This window comes from Urocitellus parryii, chromosome 13 (assembly GCF_045843805.1).
Source record: "Urocitellus parryii isolate mUroPar1 chromosome 13, mUroPar1.hap1, whole genome shotgun sequence".
Taxonomy (NCBI): Eukaryota; Metazoa; Chordata; class Mammalia; order Rodentia; family Sciuridae; genus Urocitellus; species Urocitellus parryii.
In genome coordinates, this window is record NC_135543.1 from 35,493,523 (window position 1) to 35,518,138 (window position 24,616).

Sequence of the window (24,616 nt, forward strand, 5' to 3'; positions counted from 1 at the left end):
TTTCGTCCAACTTGATTTGACCAATTAGTCCAAACTCCTGGTATTTCTGCAAGCCTTCTTTGATCCCAGTTCTCAGGCTCTGAAGCTGCAAACCCACTATTGTCTGCTATGTATCTGGCCTCACTATACATATGTAAATCCCTGCATAGAAACTGCACTCTACTAACCCTTCCAGAGCCTGTAGGCCCCCATGAACCAAGGGAAGTTTTTTGTTTTGGAACAGTCACCTGGTTAGGCTCTATGTTTAAATTAAGTCAATTACTTTTGAAGTGACAATGGGACCATATACTTTTGTTAACAGTTTAGGGATCCTACATCAAGTAAGTATGAGGGCGACAGAGGGCCAAATAGCTCTGCTGTCATCACTTCTGCTTCTCATATTTTACTTGGAACCACAGGATCACAGACATGGAAAGGATCTGAGAAGTCATCCAGTAGCCCCTGACCCCAAACCAGCAGCCCTAACCCGTCATCTCATCTCTGCTGAAGGATCTCCAATCCAATGCAAAGCAGTGTTATCTGTGATTCGAAAAACTAGTGGCCACACACCTATTTGAAATCAACTCAAAACATTTGGAAAATGCCTTGTATTCTCTAAAGTAACCAAATGCCATATACAGTCTTCCTGCCCCCTCTCCCACCTCATGAGCTGTTGACAGACATCACTAATCAGCTGTGGCGCTCACTCCTGCTGATGCTGGATGTGGCTTCAGAATCCTCAACAGACCGCTCCAGAAAGGCACCACTGATCAGTTTATGTTGGCAAGGGAGGTCAACTAATTTTTCCAACTCTGTTCTTGGAGCTCGCCTTCAGTCAAAACCCACTTTCTTATAACTTGTATTTATTGCTCCAAATCCACCTTCAAAAACCAACAATTTTGTCACTTCCTCCAAAACCATCCCCCCTTCCTTAGCTAACTGCGTCTAAACTCATCCTCCAGTTGACCACTTGCAGGCTCAAGCCCAGCCCCACGAATAGGGTTCCTCGGAAGGAAAAGAGTAGAGCAATTCCGGGATAATCAGGGGGCCCAGCGGTGGCATACATTACTCTGTAGCTGGGAGGCTCTGAAGGACTCTTCCCTATGTGAACTGGCTCCAGAAGTGGATCAAGGTCAACTCTCCCCGACTTCGGGAGATTTCAGTGTTAAGAAGCTGGGGGTAGGTAACAAAAGCACAGGATAACAACAATGATACTGTAAAGCAAAGCAAATAAAAACCCTATATATTAGTTGATCATTTTTCATGTAACCCTTATCTCCCAATTAAACATCTTCTGAGCATGCCTGCATAGTTGTTGGAAGAACTTTTGTATTTACCCACAATCATTCAGTGAACTCCAGAACAAAACCAAGACATAGCTTCATGCATGGCTCTAGGAACTCCCCTCCTGCTCCTTCAACATTTGTCACCCACTATCTGTTGAATATCTATGAGGCATTAAGGAGCAGGCTGGTGCTGGGGCTGTGTTTGTACAACACTGTTCCTGCCACAAAGGAACTCCTGCTCCATCTGTCTCCAAGGCAGGTAAATAATGCTTCTCCGTAAAAAACAGATTATACAGTAAAATCCATGTGTGCGTGTATTTTATATACAGAATACGTGACCTTTAAATCTAAGATATATACCATTGGGTTCTGTTAAACTAGCAAAAGTTATCAAAAAGAAAATTCAGCCATTTGGCATTTTTAGCTAAGAAAACAAAAACACTGCCACAGAGTTTTAGAATCAAAACAAACACTGCCACAGAGTTTTAGAATCAAGACCGGGTAGGCTAAAGCTCCAAATGAACACATTCTGGTGCTCTCAAATTATCAGTACAGATCAGCAGCTTCTTCAGACACTCTTGTTTACTTACTACCCCATTCAGCCAGTTGTCACCACATCCTAGGATGTTCCTGGCCTCAAGAACATTATAGAGCAAAGGTGAAACCTGACAACAGCAAATATGGTATAAGAACTTAACTGAGGGTCCATGGCCCTTGGTATATGTTCAAATATGTTTCACCAGTGAGGTAAGTGGCAAGAGCAGACTATGCCCAGAGGACCAATATACTGGGTCAAGGAAGGTCTCCTGGGGAGTTCACATCTGAGCCCTACCTTAGAGGATAAATAGCAAAGAAAATGTATTACTGTTTGGATCCAGAACATCCCCCCAAAGGCTCATGTGTTGAAGGCTTGGTCCCTAAAGCAGCAATATCCAGAAATGGGGCTTTAGAGAAGTGATTAGATCATAAGGGCTCTGACCTCAGTGGGTTAATCCATTGGTGTCTGGACTACTAGGTGGTGGTGGAAACTGTGTACAGAATGGACATCGTTAGAGGAAGAAGGTCACTAGGTGTGTGCTCTTGAGGACTATCTTGTCCTTGGTCCCCTTCTCTGGGCTTCCTGGCTTCTGTGAGCTGAGCAGCTTTCCTCTGCTACACCTTTCAGCCATGATGTTCTGCCTCATCTTAGCTCCAAAGCAGTGAAGCCAGCTAACCATGTTCTAAGATCTCCAGGACACTGAGCCAAAAAAAAAAAAAAAAAAAAAAAAAAAAAAAAAAAAAAAATTCTTAGTTTTGTCAAGTATTTTGGTAACAAGAAAAAAAAAAACACAATACAACATGTGAACCAGGTAGAGAGGGGTGTTCAAGAACCTCACAGGCTGCAGGAGGGAACAGAACCCTCCCCTGGGACAGCAGGTACAGTCTACAGTAGCTCTGATAGACTGGTCTAGAGTGGCCCACAGACATCTAGGTGTCCCTACACGGAAGGGCCAGGGCTTCACCCTGAGGATGAGAAAAACCACGAAATGATTTAAACTATAGAGAACAGATCAGCAACACAGAAGGTCAATGCATCCAACAGGACACAAAGTGGACCAAAGTAAAACAGGACTGAAAGCCAACAGATGAGTCAGAGGCTGGTAGGTTAGAAAGGAACAAATGGCGTTCTAAATTCAAAAGCCCTTCTGGGAATGAAGGGATGAAAAGACTTAGAAGGGAAGGAAGGGTAGAGAACTCTGGATTTGGTCGTTTATGATTACAGAAGGTGAGTGGTAAAAAGGGGTCTGGGTGGCCCCCAGATGGCTGGCTTCAATGTGATGGATGACTGTGCTCTTTAAGATAAACCAAGTTGTCAGGGAGCTGACAATATTGGCTTCAGGTTTGGACATGGTGAACTGGGGATGCAGAGACCCAGGACATGGATGAGTCAACAGGGCTGGAGTCAGTATCATCTAGGCTGTGGGACATCAGTGGCAGGAGAAGACAATATCAGGAAGAGTGGTTCCCTGCCAGGAGGCTGACCCAGTCCACCAAGAGCCCTTCAGACCAAAATGAAGGAATCTATGAACATACCCACTGTTTTCCCCCAGCAAATCCTAGCCAAGAAAATAGTTTCAATTTTGCTAGAGACATTCTGTTCTATCATAAGCCTGGATTTGTAAGTCGAAGCCCTATAAAAGACGACCACATGTGAGATAAAGTTACAGCCAAGGAAGCAATGATTATGCTTCAAGGTACACCTAGCCAGCAGTTCCTCAGGAAAAGCCTACTGATCAAGCAAAGGACACAGTGCAGAGACACATCTTTGGTCTGAGTAAAGTGGAAAAATTCTTGATGAACACACAGCAGAGTTCTGGTCCTGGAAAATTCCACACTGTGTATAGGAACGGCCAAATAACTCGTCTTTCTCCCTCATCTCTGATAAAAGGAAGATGGAGATTCTGTAAGAGACCAATTATGGAGATATCTCTGGCCAAAATAGACAGGAATGATTCTTTCAGCTGAATCACTCAGAGGTCCATTGCACAGGAGTGAAAAGGATTTGTGTGGGGCCCTTAAAACTAGCCCAACTTTCCACAGAGATGTGGTTGTATTTGGAATGCACAGTGAAATTCAACCAAGTTAAAATCTTACCTTGCCATTTCTCTAGGTAAAAACTAGGAAAATGTCTGGTCTGCAAGCTCATATGATTCAGCCTAACGATGCTGCAGGTTGGAGGTAGGGTTCTCCAGGTACCTCCAGCTATGCATTTTTTTTTTAAATGAAGACTGATCCAGTGGGTTATTTGTCATCACTTAATGCTTGCTGCATTTAACAATATTCAGTAACTTTCTGCTTAAAAAAATGAACAGTTGAAACAAAAGTCTTCCTAAGCACAAACTCATATTACCCAGATATGAGCGTCTGCTAATTATAGGAGTACTTTGGAACACAAAACCATCTTAATTAAACGTGCCTACCTCCAGTCAGAAACTGGCAGCAAATACCACTTGCTGTTAAAAACGTGGTGGTGCAGCTCAGGGGCATGTTTGACACATGCCTCTTCTGTTATATGCCTTTTCTGCCTCAAGAATGGGAAATGAAGGGCATCTGGTCCTGTTGAAGGTCAGGACCAGACTCTGCCCTTTCCTTCTTCCTCTGGCAGAAGCTCCCCTGACCACCTGTACCTCATTCCTGCACAGAGTGCCGAGGGCTGGCAGAATGTTAGGGCAGACCATGAGCAGTGGTAACTCAGCCAACTCGGCATTCCCAGAAAAAAAAAATGGGAAAACAAGGAGGCTTCTAAATGCCCTCCTGCAAATTGACCCAAATGACCAGAGAAGCACAAGTGCAGAGGAGATCTCAGGAGACCCAAGACTAGCGGTATAATGACTGCACACCACTGACCCAAACAGGCCCATCCAGATGCACCAAGGACTGCAGCTGGTCCAGAAGGTACAATGAGGATATTATCTAGTACCTTTCCCAGAGGATGCAATGCTATAGGAAGTGATGCAGCAATATCAGGCAAGCACCCAGTAGTATCCCTTGATCTGGGTGGGAGAGCTGTGAACCATCCCAGTTTGAGTCCATGTTTTGGCCCTTAGATGGGTTGGAATAGAGAGGACACAAGAATAGGTGCTGGTAGTCTTTTTCTCAGGAGGGTGCAGGCCTGCTGCAGGGCACACCAGGGACACAAATGAGGTCCCAGATGGGACCCTCAGAGGACTCTGGGGAAGCATTTTTATCACCATGCACCCACAACAGCGGCACCAGAAAGGCATGTAGTACAGGCTATGGCTTCCCTGGACTGGCCAAACTCATGTGGCTGGTTCTACCTGGAAGCTGCATCCCTAGCTGAAGGCCATTGAGGACAGACACTCCAGGACAGAAAAGCAGACACCAAAACCTGGCTCTGGCTACTCCAGTAAAGGAGTAAATAAGACACAGAGACCACACCCTTCCGCTATGAACGGCCCGGTCTCTCCATCCTCCCAGGCCCTACCTGCAGTTGTGAGGCAAGAACCAACAGAAAAGTCTTTGCCAGACACACTACCAATGTAATCACGAAAAGCGGGGAGTTTTAAACCTGGGAACACAGGGCACATGCCACTGGCTTTGGGAGGAAGTACTTCTCACTTGAGCCTTCGTCTTTCCTGTGTGGTTGCTACAACCAAGGACTCCCACCCAGCCCCAAGTCACAGTGTTCCCCGATTGAGGCAAACGATCTCAAGGAAAGGAAGGAGGTGGCTTTGGAGGAGGGGAACTCCAAACTGAGTGGATAGAACAAGCAAACAGGAGAAAAGGACCCAAAAGAGTCCTCTTGCTTCATTGTGTGGTAAGTATCAAGCCCAATTCACAAATGAGAAATAGGAAAGAACATCACCGTGGAGGGAGAAGAGGCATGAAATTCTACACCAAAAGAAACAGACGGCACAGAAAAGGCATCAGAAGTGCATGGAAACAGTAGTTGAGGATCCTGGGTAAAGATGTCAATTCTTCCCATGTCAATTGACAAATTTAGCACAATGACAACTAAAATTACTTCTTAAAAATGACAAGTTCATTGACAAAAATGTGTCACCACCAAGGAAGGACACAGATGACTAAGAATGATACCCACCCTGGCATCAGGTAAATGAGCAGAAACAAGGGGCACTGGTGGGAAGATAATTTCACTCAGCCTGTCTGAAGAGCAATTATTCAACCCTAAATCGGGAAACACATGCAGCTCCATTCCTAGGACTTCTCCCAGAGAATGTTATGCCAAGAGGATGGATTAGTCAGCGCAGGCAGCAGTAACAAACACCACGAACAGGAAGGCTTAAGCAACAGAAATTCATTTCCTCAAGTTCTAGACGTTGGGAAACCCACAACAGAAGAATTAACAGGATTGGTTTCGTCTCCCTGGCTGGTAGAGGACCGTCTTCTCCCTGTATCTTCACATCTTCTCTCTGCCCAGATCTGTATCTCCACCCACCCCCCCCAAAGTTGTTGGTGGAGATTTATATGGGCTGCTGAGAATCAAACCCAGGATCTCACAAATGCTAGGGATGACACATTAGGGAACAGTAGGGACTGTGGCACCCCGTTTCCATGTGCACCATGCACAGGGAGCAGCCTCTTCTAACTCCAACTATCTGTGGTCATGCCACAATAAGCACTATGTTGGCTTGGACTTTGAGTTCAAGAAAAGCTTGAAACCCATGTTTTTATGTCAAGTCTAACTTATGTTTGGAAAATTCGAGCTTTTTGAACATACTATATAGATCAAAAAAAAAAAAAAATACCTGCAGGCCCAATTTGACCCCACAGGCAGCCAGTCTGTGGCAGCTGACATGATCCCATGCTGAGACTAGTCACCATCACACCGACTCAGCAACGAGAGGGTCATCAAGCAAGGAAGGACTATCCTCGACACTGGCCTCCATACACCTGGTGCTGGCGGTGCCACTAGGACTTGTCCAGTTGTGACATCCAGACCACAGCTGAGGCATGCAGCTGCAGTGATTAACCCCTGAAGTCCTGACCAAGAGCAGAAACCCGGCCCCTGCAGAGGCAGAAGGGATTCCTCCAAGCCATAGAGTGGGGTATGGCACAGGTTTAGGGGGAATGAGAAGAGTCAGACTGGGCCATTTGATAGAAATCAGTAACCGAGGATCTAACCTTGGCTCTGGCAGCGAGCAGCCTACTCTCTGGGCTCATTCCCTCACTGTGGGGTCATCTAATACTCTTTAGTTTCCACACCCACTTTACTCTGAAATGCCAAATACAAACTTTCCACTTATTTTTCTGGGACAGGAAAGTGGCTTAATCACCACCGAATCATTCTGTGTCCATCTGTTCTCTAATATCGTCAAACGGCTTTTATACTAATTTTTCTTCTAATGATATAGATACCAAATACCATCCAACCAGACATCCTGATTGTAGTCAGAGGATGTCCTAGTACGAAAACCTCTAAATATCTTGCCCAACAGTGGAATAGTTAATTTGACTCCAGTTTCAAAAAGAAAACAAGGACAACTCTAGATTTTAACATGTCATGTCTCCTAGTTTTTACAAGTCAATACCCCTTAAAATTAATACACGAGGGCAAGGGGAAGAAAAACAGCTCCAACTTTTCCTTCTAGAAGAAAAATGTGGAGTTTTAAGATCTTATCTAGCTTTAAAAATAATTGATAATGACTGAGGTATTTTCTGGTTAATTGGTATTTTGCTGTGAGTGAAGTGACTATCTAATGTCTCCGGCGCAACTGCCCATCAGAGGCAGCTTCCCCGAGATATAACCAGAAAGGGCAGCTAGGTTTATTGCTTTCTCTTTCCTCCTCCACAGTATGCCACGGATATGCAGTTTCTATACATAAGAGTGTGACAACATAAGAGGCAAGTATCCAGGCCAGAGTTGGCTCTTGGTTTCAGGCCTGATGTGGCAACATGGTCCATAGCAGGGGCTCAGCAATGTTTGCGGAAAGTTCCCAGGAATATACCACTCTAGGTCCTCCTTTACATAAGGATTACCAAGTACAAAATTCCACCGTACATTTATATTAAATACTGGCTATCCTGAAAGACTTTAGATCACTAGCTACTCCCATCCAAGAATAATAAGTCAGATAAATATTATTCCTCCGTGTTGTGCAGTTAAGGCCTCTTCCCGGCAGCCTGCTCACATTTGTGGAGAGCACTTGGCGGCCCTATAACTCAAACCGATCTTTACCTCTCGGATACACGTTCAACTGAGAGCAATGATTCCTGGGATTTCATGAAGAAAAGAGCTAAAAGAGGGCCGCGCACAAAAATAAAGAAACCAGAAATGCTCTATCAGATACATGAGCTGTGCTAGCCCTGTCGTTTCCTTCAAGCCTGCAGGAGCCACATGTGTTCATACAACGCGACTCCACCGAGGACATGCCTCTCCAAGGCACTTGGCCAATGGACGCACCCTACCATTTGCAGCAGTTTTGAAAGGCTGTCTTGACCCAGCTTTGAGGGCCTGGCTGGAGGTCAGTTTCCCCCTTCCTAAGCAGCCCATGAAGTCCAAACCCCCAACCACTAGCCATGTCAGAATGTCACAGCCCAGATCACCCTACACCAGCCTTGATCACTCCCTTTACTCTCCACCCAACTGTAGTTATTCAAACTATCCAATTCTACTACGCCTACTTGCCCTGCCTCATCTGTTCCTTCTCAGGAACCACAGAGAAGGTGCAGGTCCACGGTCCCCTCATCACCCATCTCAAGACCCATCCCTGCACCTCCCAAGTGGCCTAAATGTTTTCCACAAGAGCTCCAAGTAGCCAAATTGTAAAACCCTTTTCAAGTCTCTTGATCTGCACTTGGCCTCCCTGTTCCTCACCCAGTGTAATATGGTTGCAGCATGGCTTAGCACATACAAACAGTTCAAGGGTTGTTTTCGATTACACAGGCCTGGAGGCTGTCAGCAGTTGAGCACAACCTCAAAAGAAAGCCTGCATGAGAAGTTCTTTAGAGTCAAAGAGGTGACTCAGCATGTGGAAGAAAATAAATGATTATCTCCTTGTATTAAAAGGAAGTCACACCAAGAAACCTGTCCATGCTCCAGAAAGTGCGTTTGCTGGCATACACTTCAACCAGATACATCAAAATGTGCTGATGGTTAGCACAATGTCTTGGTTACCCGAGTCATCTAAGACTCGGAGAACATGGAACAAGCTTGCCAAAGCACCTTGTGGGAAAGCACGTCATCTTGCAGTGACCGGATGGCATAAGCACTCACTTGCTTTTCAGGTAATGTGACGAGCTCTCTGGTCTCCCATACATGGCTACTACTGGAAGATGAGGCTCTGGCGGTGATGATGCAAACATGGGACCTCCTCAACATCTTAGAAATTTCTGTCTGTAGTGAGGATCTTGCCTCACTCATTTTCTAAGTGGACAGAGAAGCAGCAGATGGTTCTCATGGGGTCATGAGCGGTCATTCTCCTATTTCAACATTCAGTAAACTGCATTTGGCACCTATGTGCCCCAGAAAACTGCAGGTTGATAGACTACCTGAGTGCATGCTGATCCTGATACAGCAGACAGCTGCACTGAAACTCCCTGTGTCAACACCATCTTTTGTTGCTGCGTATCATAGTCCACCCATTCCGCCATCTGGGACCTCATGCAGCCACCGAGCTTAGCCTGCTCCCTCATGACTGCTAGGAGCCACAGCAAAAGTATTATGATACACGGCACCTTTGGTTTAGGTGACTGCCAGCTAGCCATTGAGATGATATGATTGTGTTAAGATTTACATTCATATGGAAATTGGACTCCTGCTGTTCACCTCGGCCTGTTACGGGACTCATGTTACGGGACTCCCGGAGAGTTCCCATTGGTTGGGGAAGGATAGTAGGAGGGAATTTCCGGGGGAGGTCTGGGCCCTCGGTTCCGGTAGAAACACACACGTGTGTGGACCGGCTTGCTAGCAGGGCGCACACGGAGCACTGGCGGCCTTTTTAAAAATAAACCTTTGTTCCTGCTTGAGTGGCTTGTGTTTCTGTGCCCAGCCAGGTTGCGGCACATGACATTCTTTCAGCATTATAGAGCTGTGAAGAGGCTCTTCCTACTGCTGACTAGGAAGGGTTCCAACTGTGTGCCAAAGACCAATAATAGGTCAAAGGCAGCCTTTCTCTGCCTCTTCTGTTGAGTCCAAGAAGCCCAAACTCTTTGCCCACTTCCCTAACTCAGGTGGTCATGTGATCCATTTCTAATCTATGGGACATTGGGGAGAGTTCTGATAAAAGGGATCGACCACAGTGATAGCACCAAGTCCCTCGCCCAGAATTGGACATAGATGTTTATACAGACGACCACTTTGTAGACAGGTACACTTATGCTCTTGATGAGGAACCGAGGAATCAAGAAACTTGTAGGTAGTTACCATGCTACTTCCATAGAGGTGCATCTGTTGGGATGACTTTTTTTGGGGGGTGTGTAAAGTTAAAATGATGCATACTTTAAAAGATACTGTCAATTTTAACCCACTATTCAGAGTGAGATGATTTTAGGTATATTTCCTGTCATATGGCTTGATTTGCCACTGTCCATCTTAGAAGCAATAAAAATCAACTATGGGAAGACGTCCTCATTACCATGGCTTCCCCTTTTCTAGGTATTGGGCCAGCCTGCATACAAATAAGACAGTAAGAATCCAGGCCTGTCCTGACTCCACACAGGAAGACAGCTGCCTTTGGATACCTCACAGCAGGGCGGTTTGTGGTTAACTGGTCTACCTGTTCCACTACAGTTTCTATGTAAGTGCTTAGATTTTTATGAAGGATAGAGATCATAAAACTCATCAAAAAAGCACCTCCCATGAGAACTTAAAACTAAGGACTTGTAAGTTCAGGAAAAGGCAGAAGGTAGCATAAGGAGCCAAGTCCCCAGCCTCACAGACTCTGCCATGAACACACAACTCAAGAGTGCAGAACTAGTGTCTGAAGATACTCTCTCCCCTTCACCCAGCATTTATCCAAGCCCAGGAAAGTAATTAACACCAACTTGAAAAACCCATGTTAAACAAGCCCTTGGGATTTCCCTTCTAGAGCAATGATTTTCCAGGAGTTGAGGGAAGACAAACTCTACTGGACTAGACAGCAATGCCGGAGCCAGCTTTCATCCAGGCTGTACTGTTCAAACTAAGTTCAAGCCTTTGAAGTCAGAATGACCCCTAAGGATTGTTCTCCTTTATTCAAATGAAACATCTTAACTCGGAAAACGCAACAGTGAAATGACAGTCATGCTGCCTGCCCGACTCAACCACGGATAGATGGTTTTTCCTCCTCACCCAAGGAAAACGTTTTGAGTTGTATTTTTTTTTTTTTAACGTGAACACAAACATGCAGTTTGTGAGGTCACAGGCACAGGCTGACAGGGAGCAGAACCCACAACAGTCTTGAAGTATCCCAATGCCTGGGTACAGCCACTGCTTGGCTGCACACCGCAGGGGAAGTGACTATTAGACAAAATACTCCACTACTTTGAGGATTTCCCCCACAACTATCAGATGGAGATAATATTGATCTATAGGAAACTTCTCCTGTAGGTGTAAACTATTCACAGCAGCAAGTTCTAAGGGTGCAACTTAATCATTCCTGCCCTATCTACCCAGTTTGTTTTTCTTAAAGAATCAAACAATAGTCTGATGAAGGTGGAAAAAAAAAATCACTACCCTATAAAAGACCATCAACTCTTAGCACAATAGGAATCCATGCTTTGAATGCCACCCAGGTGCTGCCTTATACATGTGATTCTGGAGGCAGCATTTTGATCCCTCTTTACAAGGGTGGGAGACCAACCTTACATGTGACCAAGTCACACTCCCCGGCTGGGTGCTGAGGCGCTCAGTCGCAGAAATGTGGCAGAGTTTTTCCACCCTTCTTAGGTTCGAGGGTCGGTGTCTCGTGCATGGGTGTGTCTTGCTACAGCCCCATGGGTGGAGCTATGCTCACTTATTCCTTTGTAATAGAACCCTTTGCCCCGTTTAGGATAGAATCTTTCATGGAAGTGCCTTTTGTGTGTCCCCTTCTTACTGTGCCCTTGGGTGTGGCCTACCCAGGTGTCAGTCAACCTGCTGACAGTGGACATCATGAAGATAGACTCAGCCCCCTGAAACCTGACCCCTTGCCTCATTTGAATGGCTTCTCCTCAATAAAAGGGGTCAGCACATGCTCTCGCTCTCTTCCTGTGGACCCTTAAGGTCAGATGAGCCTTCACAGCGACCCCAAAGAAAAAGGTATTTGTCTCTTGTGTGGTTATTTTGCACAGCCCAGTTAGCCCAGTTCAACTGGAGTAATCCCTGAGCCTTTTATTCACGAGAAAAACCTGGCAACAATTCAAGTTCCCAGGCCTACCTCCAACCTTTCCAGCAAGAAACAGGATGATGTGATGAGGGGTGTGTGCCCTCACAAGAGTCCCAGGTAATAAATCAAGTTGGAGAAAAGATTTTCCTGCAAGAAATAAGAAGTCATCCTCTTTGGTTTGGGTGGCATTCTGCTAAAATGCAGACTCTACCAGCCCACTTACTCCGACGTTATTTGTAGGTTATTCATAACCTGGAGGAGGCTCCATGGGCAAGTGAGTAAAATAAACTCCATCACTAGTTACTAGGAGCTGCTACAAGCCTATGAAGATGTCATCTTTTGCCAAAAGGAATCTTTACCACCACACTCCCAAGTCAGTCTTTTAAAAAGCTCTCAGTGTATGTTCCTGGGGAAGAACGCTGGCCTCCCGTGCAGTGGGGACTTACCCCTCAGGATGTAGTTCTGATAGTTCTGATCAGCCTCAGCTCCCACCTTGATCAAACACGTCAGACCTTCAGCCACGACAAATTCATGCACCAAATCCTTGTCATCCTGGCAGGAAAGAAAATTTTTTTAAACTTCAAATATAGTCCCCCACCCATCTTTCATCCAGGCTGCACTGTTCAAACGAAGCACAAGCCTTTGAAGCCAGAATGACCCCTAAGGATTGTTCTGCTCTATTCAAATGAAGCATCTTAACTCTTGCCAAGGAATTTTACAGCTTTCACATTGTCACTTGCCAAAGATCAGTTATTGCCTTCTGGGCAATCTAATAAGGAAAGAACAAATGAATTCCTTCCCTATCCGAAATAGGGGTAGGACTGTTTTTCATTCTTCAAAAATTACCAGGATTTATGCCCCCCTCCCCCACAGGTCACAGGAATTGGCCACATGAAGGTTGGCTGGATTTTTACTATAGGAAACATTCTATTATAGCATAGACCATCAAGTAAAGGACTCAAAGCCACTTCTGTGTTATGATATAGTCACAGGACAGTAGTTACAATGAGACTTGCAAATGCTCTCTGGGAACCCATTTCTTCAGCCTTCTGCATTGTGCTGCTAGCAGGCCAAGGAAGGAAGCTGAGCTCAGGACTAGCCACACCACCCCTCAGAGCCAGGGTGGTCTGGGTCAGTGGAAGGCAGGACATGGAAAGAACATAGGTGACCTAATTCAGTGGTTACCAAAGAACACTCTTCAGACCTACAGATCCACAGAGAAGGCATCAAGACTCACCTAGGAACTTGTTAGAAATGCAAATGTCTTGGCCCCACACAAACCCAGCCTGCTCTGTTTAAGGAGCCCTCTAGGTGACTTGGAGGCTCTGATGGGTCTCATCCCTGACTCCTTCACATTAGGATCATCTAGGGAGCTTTAAAGGGATTAGCAAGTAGGACCTTATGCAGATGGATTTGATCCGAATTTCCAGGGTAGGACCCAGGCTCTACTATTAGATTGCCTGGGAAATCCTACAGGGCCACCCATTCGAGAATCACTATTCTAATACTACATTCTCTTCACAGGTAAGATGGTTTAAGACTCAAGAGCGGCAAAAAGTGCTTGGCCAAGACCATTTAACCACGTTTGGCCAACCCCCAAACCCTGACAGTTCTTGGTACCAACCAAGATCAGTGGAACCCTATGAGACTGGTTTTTCCATCACTGCTTTCTCCATTGAAACTGGGAGCTCCTCAGTTGAACAGTGTGCCTCGTCTCAAATACATCTAGGATAAGGCTGGGACATCCATTATTTGGTTTAACAGGGCAAAAATGAGAAACCTCAGTGATGTAAAGAGTAGAACACTTAATGGAATAATGAAACGGTTGTTCTAGGAATAGTCAGCAACCACAGTTTATCTCTAACAAAAAAAAAAATAATTTAGATGAACTGGCGTAATTCTGTCCCTACGTGAAAGTAGCCCTTTTCTTTGATTTCTATGCTTTTTTCCAATCTGATGGATGGGGGTCTTGAGCTAAGTGTGGGCAGATGCAGCAAAGGGACCTTGGGAACCATGACAGCACTCTAGGGTCGGAGCTGGCTCTAGGGGGGAGGGTGGGTGAGCAATGCTTGCGCCCTGAAAGTAATGAAACACAGCTGTGTTAACTCAGACTTTGAGATAATCATGGCTGTGGAAGAAAGAAAATGGGACAATGTCATGAGTTTTTGGAAAATTACTTTACACTCATATGTAGAAGGGAAATAAAAAATAATTCTCTCTCCATCCATATCCTTTTCCACCAGCATATGTGAAAAGTGGACATTTAGATGAGCTCATGTCTAGTCAGGTTTTTTCCAAGCATGTTACAAATGTTTATTACTTTAACTAAAACTAGATTCACACATGACTTCACGGTGAAAAAGTGAGAACAAGCTCTCAAACGGCTCAAGCTAATCACTAGTAGTAATATAGCAGGGGACGGACTGGCAAAGGCTCTTGGAAAAAACACTGGACAGGCGAGACAGTGTTTATAGAAGTAATTCAGAACTTGAAAGTGTATGCACACATGCAGATAAGGCACTTAAGAGAGACAAGTTGATGGATAATACATGTACAGAAAATCTTCCAAATTGGCAGTGTGCTAGGTCTTGAACACATATCCAAACAGGCATAAATATGACTTTTTAAACACTGGTGTCAGACTAAAATGGGATGTATGTTAGCACTAACCAGTGATTAATGGCTGCAGTTCAGAATCTTCTATAACTGCATTAACCTGTGGTCATTTGAGGAATACTCAATTCAGATGATCAGTGGTCGTGATTGTTTAAGCCCAAAAATTCTAGTTTCAAAAAGAATCTCCACACATAGCAAACAAGAGAGAGATGGACCTAAGGGTAGAGAAAGTGGCAATCTCAGCCCCAGACAGCTTGCTGCCTGTGTAATCCAGTTAATCCCCAGTGACCTGCTTTGTGGCCAAGAGCTGTTTGTGCACACCTGTGTGGACTTCAAGCCCACTCCCAACTCCTGGTAACAAGCACCTTCTTCCTGAACTCTACACTGCCAACCAGGCTGCACAGAAATGTTTAATAGTGGAAATAGCAGCTCTGAGAATTTGAGCAACATATTCTCTGTACAAAGATTGGTTGGAAAAAAAAAACCTGGTTAGGCTTATTAACTCTTCATTTTAAATAACTTATACACAACCATGGGTGCCAATCAATTTATGCCAACTCTTTCCCCCATCACCTCCAGTCTCTCCCAGTCTAAATCAAGTCCACGTATCACATGTCAGAAAACTGTAGATTAAATGATGTATATCCAAACTCTAGGAACTCTTAATATAGTCACATTAACAATACTTTAATCCAGTCATTAACCAAATTTCCAGCTCTCTTATAAATACTGTTTGACAGTTTGTACTAGAATCCAGATAAGATCCACATATAATTAGTTGATATAACTGCAACAGCTTTAAGATTCGTGGTTATTTTTTTCCCCCTTGAAGTTTAAACATTGGAGAGATCCATCTAGATTTTATTGATTACAACATTGTGGTACAAATTTAGCATACATCTGTCCCGATTCATTTATAAGTTGGTCACTACACAGAGGCATGATCACATCCAGGGTTGGATCTTGGCTTGACCACAGGGCACTTTTTCCTCTTAGGAGGTACATAATATCTGATTGTATCCCATTTCTATCATGACAGCAATCCTGATGCTTGATACATAGATCCATTGATTCATTAGGGGCTTAATTATATCTGTAGTACTGTAGTCCTTACTAGCTGGGATACTGCTACAAATGAGACTTCCTCCAGACTGATTATCCTCAAGTTCACACATGAAAAGGCAAGATAAAATTGAGATTCTAAATCTTCACCTATTTTCAAAATAGTGAGCTAGTTCATTAACATTTTCTCATAAGTACATCTTTTGCATACTCATTTTGACAGTTTGTTGTTATTTTTAGCGTACTTATAACTTCATTAATTCAAACCTATTTAATGTGTTTGGGCCCACTGCCTATTGCTCCATCTCTAGTCAGTCAGCAGGAGACCCTGTAACTTGCTTCCCAGTGCCTCTAGAAATAATCCTAGTATCATCTGATAGCTTCCACTCTCTGTACAGTAAGAGGTTCCAAGTTTATAACATTTCCTACACACACCAAGAATGAGCCACTTCTCCAAGCAGCTCTCATTCCTTCCTTGCAGTTTTAGCCTGCAATCTCATTGCTAGCAATGTTTTATGATTATGCTTTCAGTTCTTTTAGATAAACAGATGCTTCTAGATAATCTAGAGTATGCTAGAGTATGGATTCATTCTGACACTTCCAATTCAGTTCAGGATAGTTTTAACTGAAGAATCATAATTTTTTTTTTTTTGGAACTCTAAAGCTTCACACACCCTCACAATGATACCTGCACCATTACCATCAATTATTATAATCAGTCCATGGGGCATGGGGTGTCTTCACTAAAGGTATAGAAACTACATGTTTAAATCCCTTTGGTAGCTAGCTTCTGTGATTCTACCACAACTCGATACTCAGGGGAAAAGTTGAAGCTGAGCAATGGAGACACAGGCAGGCTGGCAAGATGGAGTGAAGAGTAGTGTGTGGTCCTATGGTGACACAGTAAGTCTGGCCCAACTGCAGACTCTAGAAGGGAGAGAGGGAGGGATAAGACGGAACCCAAGATGGAGACTTCCACACGTGCAAGAGGCTATGTTCACAACACTGTAGTAACGATAACACTGGAAACTAACCATCTGCCAAAAGATCAACCACCCACCCACCTTGTGCTCTGTTCATATAATGCAATACTTGACCAGTGCTGCATCGTCCATCATGCCTGTACCCATAAGTAAACTGGGGCAGGAAGCAGGCATCACAGCATGGACATCAAGTGAACACAGGGTTACCACATTGAATATTTACCAAGAAAAAGGAAACATACCATAAATACCATTCAACAGAGAGGGGATCTTGGCAGGAGTTGGGGGAGGCTGGCAGTAGGGAACAGATTTTCAATTATATCCATATAGATTTTTTTTTCGATGAATATGGCAAAATTATGATTCAATAATTTTTATCTTTACTTTTTATATTTGAAATGTTTTATTTTATAAAATATTCTTCACTGATATTCTGACCTGATTTATAAGTGTGATCTAAAGAGCCCTTTCTTTTGGTAATGAAGAGTAACTTTGATCTAATCCCAAAGCAAAGCAAAACGGGACCTGAAGTACCTTTTTCTTTTTACCTGAAATATCTGCTTCAGGGAGAAAAGGGCCCTTCTTAAATCTCGTCCAGAAGAGTTGTACAGTTTTTCTGAAATAAAGAAGAATGTAAATTAATTTATGTAACTCAACAGATGGCATAAATACAAAGGGGATATGAAGGTTAACAATTTCTACTTAAAAGGGAACAGGGAATGAACACATCCATTCCCTATATACATATAGCCCTCACTCCAGAAAGAATGATTCACACACTCTGCTCTGTTAAAAACGGCAGAGAGAGGAGACAGGAGAGTTGTGTAACAAGATGCACCCAGATTTGCACTCTTGGCCCCCAGCTTTCTTCTCTAAATCATATCTAACACTTTGTCATAGGCCCTTTTCCAGTTTTACAGCTACTTCCACTTGATAGCCACATAAACCCAGAAAATATCTGTAGCCAAAACAATGCATCCTTCTACCTCACTCCTTCCTGGCCTTAGAGCCCCTGTATCCTATGCTTTCTTCATTTATGCTTAGAAAGCCTCAGAGGCCCTCCCCCACTTCCCCATGCAGTACAGAAGACCCAAAGGCTGTGAGATGGCTGTATAGACTAACTCGCTCCCTGTAGTCTTACAATGATCCTCTAGAAGCCAACCTTACCTTCTCCCCAGACACGAGCACTGACTCATGCTTAAGGATGGTTCCGGCCCACAGCAAGGTAGAAGGATGAGTCTGGCCTTCAAATTCCCTAGCTCAAGACTTGGGCTGACTTGTATAACCCAGAGACACAAGTATGCCACAATGACTAGGTGGCCAGTGGGTAATGCTACAAGGTGCTAAGGATACATAGGAGGGAGAGTTCAGTACTGGTGTCTGAAGGACATTTGGGAACATGGATTCTGCTTAACTTTGCAGGAGCCACACTTGGTCCTGCTAGTGCCATTTCATTTATACAAAGATGCCATCTGCGAAAGTACTCCAAACCTATAACTTTCTTATGTAAGTCTTTTTAACAAATGTCATGCTTTTGTTAAGCATGTTATCCCTTCATCACATGAGAGCAATACTGGAATCATCTTCAATATGGTTTACATAAAAATAACCAAATATTCACTGAAACGAGTATTACTCTAGAGCACTGATCTTTGAAAAGACAAGACAATCCCTCTCTACAAAGGGCCAACACCATGGTAGGAAATGAAATTGCAGTGCTTAATTCTAACTCAAAAAATTGCCATCTTTTTTTAAACAGTGGCACCAAAAAAAAGCCTAGATGCCAATTTGTTCTGCTTATTTAACATACATTTCAGGAGACGCCAGTTTACCTAGAATCTTAGCAAGAACTAGGGACCAAGGATGTTCATAAATGACGTGTAATTTGTCCTTTACAGAAGGTACAATTCCTGATGGCAGGGGAGGATCCAGCAAGCATTTCCCCTATATCAGACATCCTGCCCACACACAAGTGACTGCTGAGCACCCTTTGATGTGGCTCAGAGAGACCTACAGGCCTAAGGAGAAGCACTCCTTCTCATAGCTCAGGTCCTGGCTTTCTTGCCGCCCAACATCACCATGGGAAGCACGGGCTGGAGCTTTCACTGAGTGACACTGAGCTCAAGACCCCAGGCATTCTATGGTTACCATGGCTGTTACAGGCCTCCCTCCCCCCTTCAAGTAAGTCTAGGGGGTGAAGGGCTCATGGACATCACTGTTGGGCCAGTTTCCTATTGAACTCCAATCACTCCTTTAGAAGCAGCCTGTTTACGTGGATTCAGGCAAGAGTCCCAATCCTGGGTTACATGGGTGTAAGTCCTCCTAGACACAGGAGGATCACTAGCCTTGGCACTCCCTAGTTTTGCAATATAGTGCCATCCTCTATGGGCTGTGCCCTCATGTGTCTGTAGGTCCGTGTGCGCAGATTCATATGCATGTGGCTTCTGCCTGTGCTTAGTGGAGCTGAGCTGGCAAGGTTCTCCCCCCTACTATACCTGATTCACTGTGTAGATTGTTCTAACAGCCTGAGTGCCAAGGGAAGGAATTCCAAGTGTCTACTGCCCGGAAAAAAAAAAAAAAAAAAAAAATCAGGCAGTGCAAAATAAGAGACCACACACCATAGACCAAGAGGGGCCTGGAGCCCACCTAAGCCATCAAGAGGGCAGCAACGCAATGCAGCTTCACCTGCAGCTTCTCTGACCCCACAGAGGTTCTCCTTTCTCCTCCTCAGCCATAAATACACGCCAACAAGGACGGTGCAGCCTCTACCAGGGGAGAATGTGGGACAGCTTTGGTTCCTGTCACTGACTTAGCAGGAGAGCTCAAAGTCAGGGCATAAGGGAAAAAAGGTACTCGAGCAAGCAAGATAGAACTGGGTCCCTTCCTGGTCACTATGAAGAAAGTATAATATTAAAACTCAAAGCAGAAATGCAGGGCTGGGGTTGGGCTGGGGTGTAAAGGGTGGCTTTTCTCCTGAAATTTCTAGAGTGCTTGGAGGAATGGCCAGCAACTCATGAGACTCAAGCCTGCAGAGTGCAAAGGAAGAGGTGGTATGGATTCCAGCAGCTGAGGAGATCCAGAGGGAGCTAATTTTATATCCCTATTGTTGGTTAAGCACAGTCCAGGCTTGGCCCCTAAGTGAAGAAAGGAAAATATTTATTCTTTTACCCCTTTCAAACTAACCCTGCCCAGGTTGCAATCATTTGCAGAACATTAGCTTTTATGTAAAGAGCAATTAGTGGCCTACATTTGGTAGCAAGCTCTAGTCTGAACCTTGATTTCTTTGAAACTGTGCCCTCATCCTTCCTCTCCACGTTTCTTGCCTTTTAAAGTGAGCACTGTTCCTTTAATAGATGCAATTAGTATATTATACTCTAAGCTGGTTTATAAAAAGTAGAGGGCAAAAAATTAAAGGCCAATGGAGACCATGCCTGCTTTATCATTGGGAAACTCCCTGTGTGGCCCACAAACATGAGTGCTGAAAAGCACAGCCAAAGGTGTCCTGTGCCCCCTGCTCAGCCAAGAGCACAATGAAGAACATTGATAAAAAACCAGGGCGGGGGGAGATTAGAACCAGTTTAAATCAGTAGAGCATGTGGAGGTGAAGAACCAGGATCACCTTTGACAAGGTATGTGGTAGAGTGAAAGATGCACCTAGAATATCAAGCTGCCAGGCCTGTCAAAACGATAATTACGATACACTCTTCTATCACCAAGTATCAAACACATTAGCCAAGCACTCCAAGGAAAAACTTGGGCCAAGACCTAGGATTGTCTCCTCTGCTCAGGGCAGAAGATGACTTTCCTTTTTCCTTGGGCAGCTACAAAATCCACCACACTGAAAGGAGATACAGAGGCAAGATGCCCGAGCCTGCATTTGAAACTGTATCAGCTATGGAGTGTACAACTGTTGATTTTTCCCATCTCTCTGCCTGGTGTCTGAAGAGTACATCACAGTTCAATTCCTGGTAGACAAGGAGCTCACTTCTTATGGCTGCCCCTGAAAAATCAACTTCATAAGATGAGACTAAAGACTGTCTGAAGAAAAACAGTGGCCAAGGTTGGGTGATGTTCCCAGACAGGAAGCACTCAGCCTAAATTCTTATTGGCACTGAGTGAGTCAAGGATTCCACTCTGGATATTCTTCAAGAATTCAAACATTTCAGGTGATCCATGGATCACCAGGAAGTACTCTCCATTTCAACTGCAACTGTTGCCTCATTATTACATGGTAATATTTTAATTATGTTTTTCAATTTTGAGACAGGGTCTCAAAACAGGCTACCCTCAAACTTACAATCCTCCTGCCTCAGTCTCCCAAGTAGCTGAGATTGCAAGGATGCACCACCATGCACAGCTACAGGCTGATATTTTAAAGAAAAAGGCATCGTGAAAACTAGTTTAATTAGAATGGCTAGGTCTAACTTTGGAAGTCATCTTTTTCCAGTGACTTTTAGGTTTCTTGGAACACACTGATTTAATGAGTATTCAAAAATGTATTCAGACATTAAAAAAATTGTTTCAAAAGGCACAAGTACATGGAAACTTCCAGTGAGCTTTTAGAAGATTTTATGGACTACCAGGGAAGAATTCTTGATCTGACCAAACATCTCCATTTTACAGATGAAGAAACTAAGAGGTGACATAGTTGCTTGCAGGGCCCAGACCTGAGATTGGAGGTTCACGGAAATGGGAAAGACTGAAAATGGCCAATAGAAATGGAGTTGACCATAGGTTCTCTTTGATTTAAAAAAAAAAAAAAAAGGTAAACACCCAAGCCAATGAAACCTGCTAAAATCCTAACCATAGCACTTATGATGCCATGAAAATTCAGAGAACACACAGACGAAACCAAAGGCCTTTGAGAAGTCTGGCTCCTCCTACCCACCTGTGGGAATGGTAGAGGACACATGTACAGCATCCTCCCATCAGCTGAGTGGCAGCATAGCACCCTGATGAAGAGGAGGCTAAATAGGAGTGATGGCAGGATCATGTGACCCAATAAGACAAAAGGCTGCTTAAGAAAACGTTTTTTTAATTGAATGGAGCTGGAGAATATCATGCTAAGCGAAATAAGCCAAACCCCGAAATTCAAAGGCCAAATATTTTCTGGTAAGTGGATACTGATCCATAATGGGGGTTGGGGAGGGAACTGGTTGGGAAGGATAAAGGAACTTTGGATTATGCAGAGGGGAGTGAGGGGAGAGGGTAAGGGAATGGAATGGATGGTGGAATGAGAAGTTATGCTCCCTTTGTATACAGTGTGTCAAAATGCATTCTATTGTCACATAATTAGAACAGATGAAACATTTTTAGAAGCCTTATTTAAATCCAAATTCCAAGGGGGGATCCAACATGGCAGCCGGCGAGGAAGCAGCGATTCCAATGTCTCCACTTTAACGGGATAAGAAAGACCCATCTGAACAGCTGCAGCCTACCTACGGAGGAACTTTTAGCATAATTCCCTTAAGAGGAGAGCAGCCATGATCTGGTAGGCTTATCGGAAGTGACAGTTTGTCCCAGAGAAGTGGATCTTGGACGGCCACTCGGGCACAGAGGTCTAGTCCCGCAGCCATCAGCCACTCCGGCAAGGGGCTCCCCCGGGAGGCCTAGCTCTCGCTTTGCGAGCAGCCACCTCACTTGCCTGGTTCCTAACCACGCGGCCACAGCTACCCGGCTCCACAGGTGGCCCCGCGGCAGGTGCAGAAGTCAAGTCCCGGAGCCAGCAGCCACTTTTGCAAGCGGCGGACACCCGGAGCGGCTTGGGCCGCCCCGCCCACACCAGCAGTCGGCCTCCGCCATCCGGGCTCCCCTGGGAGGCCTAGCGCTCGCTCTGGGAGCAGCCACCTCACCCGCCTGGTTCCTAACCACGCGGCCACAGCTACCCGGCTCCACAGGTGGCCCCGCGGCGGGGGCAGAAGTCAAGTCCTGAGGAGGGAAGATGGCGGCGAAGGGAGTGCATCACCCCAGTGCGCCGAGTCACTGAGTGGGAGAAAGATGATGTGAATCGCCTGAAGGCTATCTTGTTGGGAATTTCCAGTGCAATTGAGGTGCTCCAGAATCTAGTGGACAGATTTCCATCGTGCAAAGTTCGACTGCAGGAGCTCCATTTCTCCGCACAGAGGGTCGCATAGCCTGATAGGCAATCGCCCCGCGGCTGGAGTCTGTGGCGCGCACTGGGGAGCGGCAAGGTGCCGGAGCAGGGGAGCAGCGATACCTGCGGCCCACTGGAAAGACAGGCCAGGTAGCTTGCCAGCGTGGTGGACACGTAACACCGAGGCAGTCGCGTCACACTGGTTGGAGTGGGGGTGGAGCAGGGTCGCCGCCCGGGTCCGGAGGGGGCTCAGCGACCCGTTGGAGAGGTAGTCAGGTACCCCCATTGGGAGTGGGGGCTGTGCAGAACTGTGACCCACCGGCCTAGAGGCCTGCCAGCGCGGTAGACACGTCACACCAATTGGAGTGGGGACCCAGCAGAGCCGCTACCCACATCCAGATCAGGACCAACGACCCCAGGGCGTGGTAGTTACGTTACCACAATTGGAGTGGGGGCAGAGCAGAGCCGCCACCCGTGCCCGCAGGGGGGGCAGACCTGTGACCGATCAGCAGGGTAGACAGATCACCCTAATTAGAGGAGGAGCAGAGCCACTACCCGCCCTGCAAGGGAGACTCCCCAACTATACAAGAGCAATATAAATAAATAGGGAGTAAATTTCAAAAACACAACAGTTGCACCAAGCAGAAAGAAACGCGAGCAGTATGAAAAGACAAGGAAAGAAAGGACCACAAGCAATGCAGGTCAACTCAACATTAGAAGAGGTAATAGCTGCAACAGATGGAATGTCAGATAAAGAGTTCAGGATATACATGCTTCAGATGATCTGGAGTCTCAAGGAAGACATGAGACAGCAAAATCAGACAATGAAAGATCACATTGACAAACAAATCCAGGAAGTCAAAGATCAATTTCAAAGGGAGATAGAGGTAATAAAAAAAACAAATAGAAATCCTAGAAATGCAGGAAACAATAAACTTAAAAACTCAATTGAGAATACTACCAGCAGAGTAGATCACTTAGAAGAGAGAACATCAGACAATGAAGACAAAGTATTTCAACTGGAAAAGAACATAGACAGCTCAGCAAGTCTGCTAAGAAACCATGAGCAGAACATCCAAGAATTATGGGACAATATCAAAAGACCAAATTTAAGAGTCATTGGGATACAGGAAGGCACAGAGCTCCATACCAAAGGAATAAACAGTCTATTCAGTGAAATAACACAAGAAAACTTCCCAGACTTGAAAAATGAGACAGAATCCCAAATCCTAGAAGCCTACAGGACGCCGAATGTGCAAAATCATAAGAGATCCACACCTAGACACATTATAATGAAGATGTCCAACATACAGAATAAGGAGAGAATTTTAAAAGCTGCAAGAGAAAGAAAGCAGATTACATTTAGGGGTAAACCAATCAGGATAACAGCTGATCTCTCAACACAGACTCTGAAATATGTTATTCCAGGAGCTTCTAGCTTTCAAACACTGAAAGAAAATGGGTTCCAACCAAGAATCGTGTATCCGGCGAAACTAAGCTTCAGGATAGAAGATGAAATTAAAACCTTCCACGATAAACAAAAGTTCAAAGAATTCGCAGCTAGAAAACCATCTCTTCAAAAAATCCTTGGCAAAACATTACAGGAAGAGGAAATGGAAAATAACATTGAAAACCAACAATGGGAGGTAGGACAGTAAAGGGGGGAAAGTAGTCAAAGAGGATAACAAATCAGGTTTAGTAACATCAATAAAATATGGCTAGAAGAACAAACCATATCTCAATAATAACCCTAAATGTTAATGGCTTAAACTCACCAATCAAGAGACA

General features: G+C 44.8%; 1 protein-coding gene across 9 annotated transcripts in view; it reads right to left on the reverse strand.

Annotated features, from left to right (window-relative positions):
* Window positions 1-24,616, reverse strand: part of Fhod3 (formin homology 2 domain containing 3) — a 434,672-nt gene that overhangs the window by 227,910 nt on the left and 182,146 nt on the right. For all 9 annotated transcript variants that reach the window (XM_026400010.2, XM_026400011.2, XM_026400015.2 and 6 more), the window contains exons 4-5: window positions 17,283-17,350; window positions 12,520-12,625 (exon numbers count right to left, since the gene is read on the reverse strand). In XM_026400010.2, the coding sequence (XP_026255795.2) occupies window positions 12,520-12,625; window positions 17,283-17,350 (174 nt within the window). The remainder of the gene's footprint in view (window positions 1-12,519; window positions 12,626-17,282; window positions 17,351-24,616) is intronic.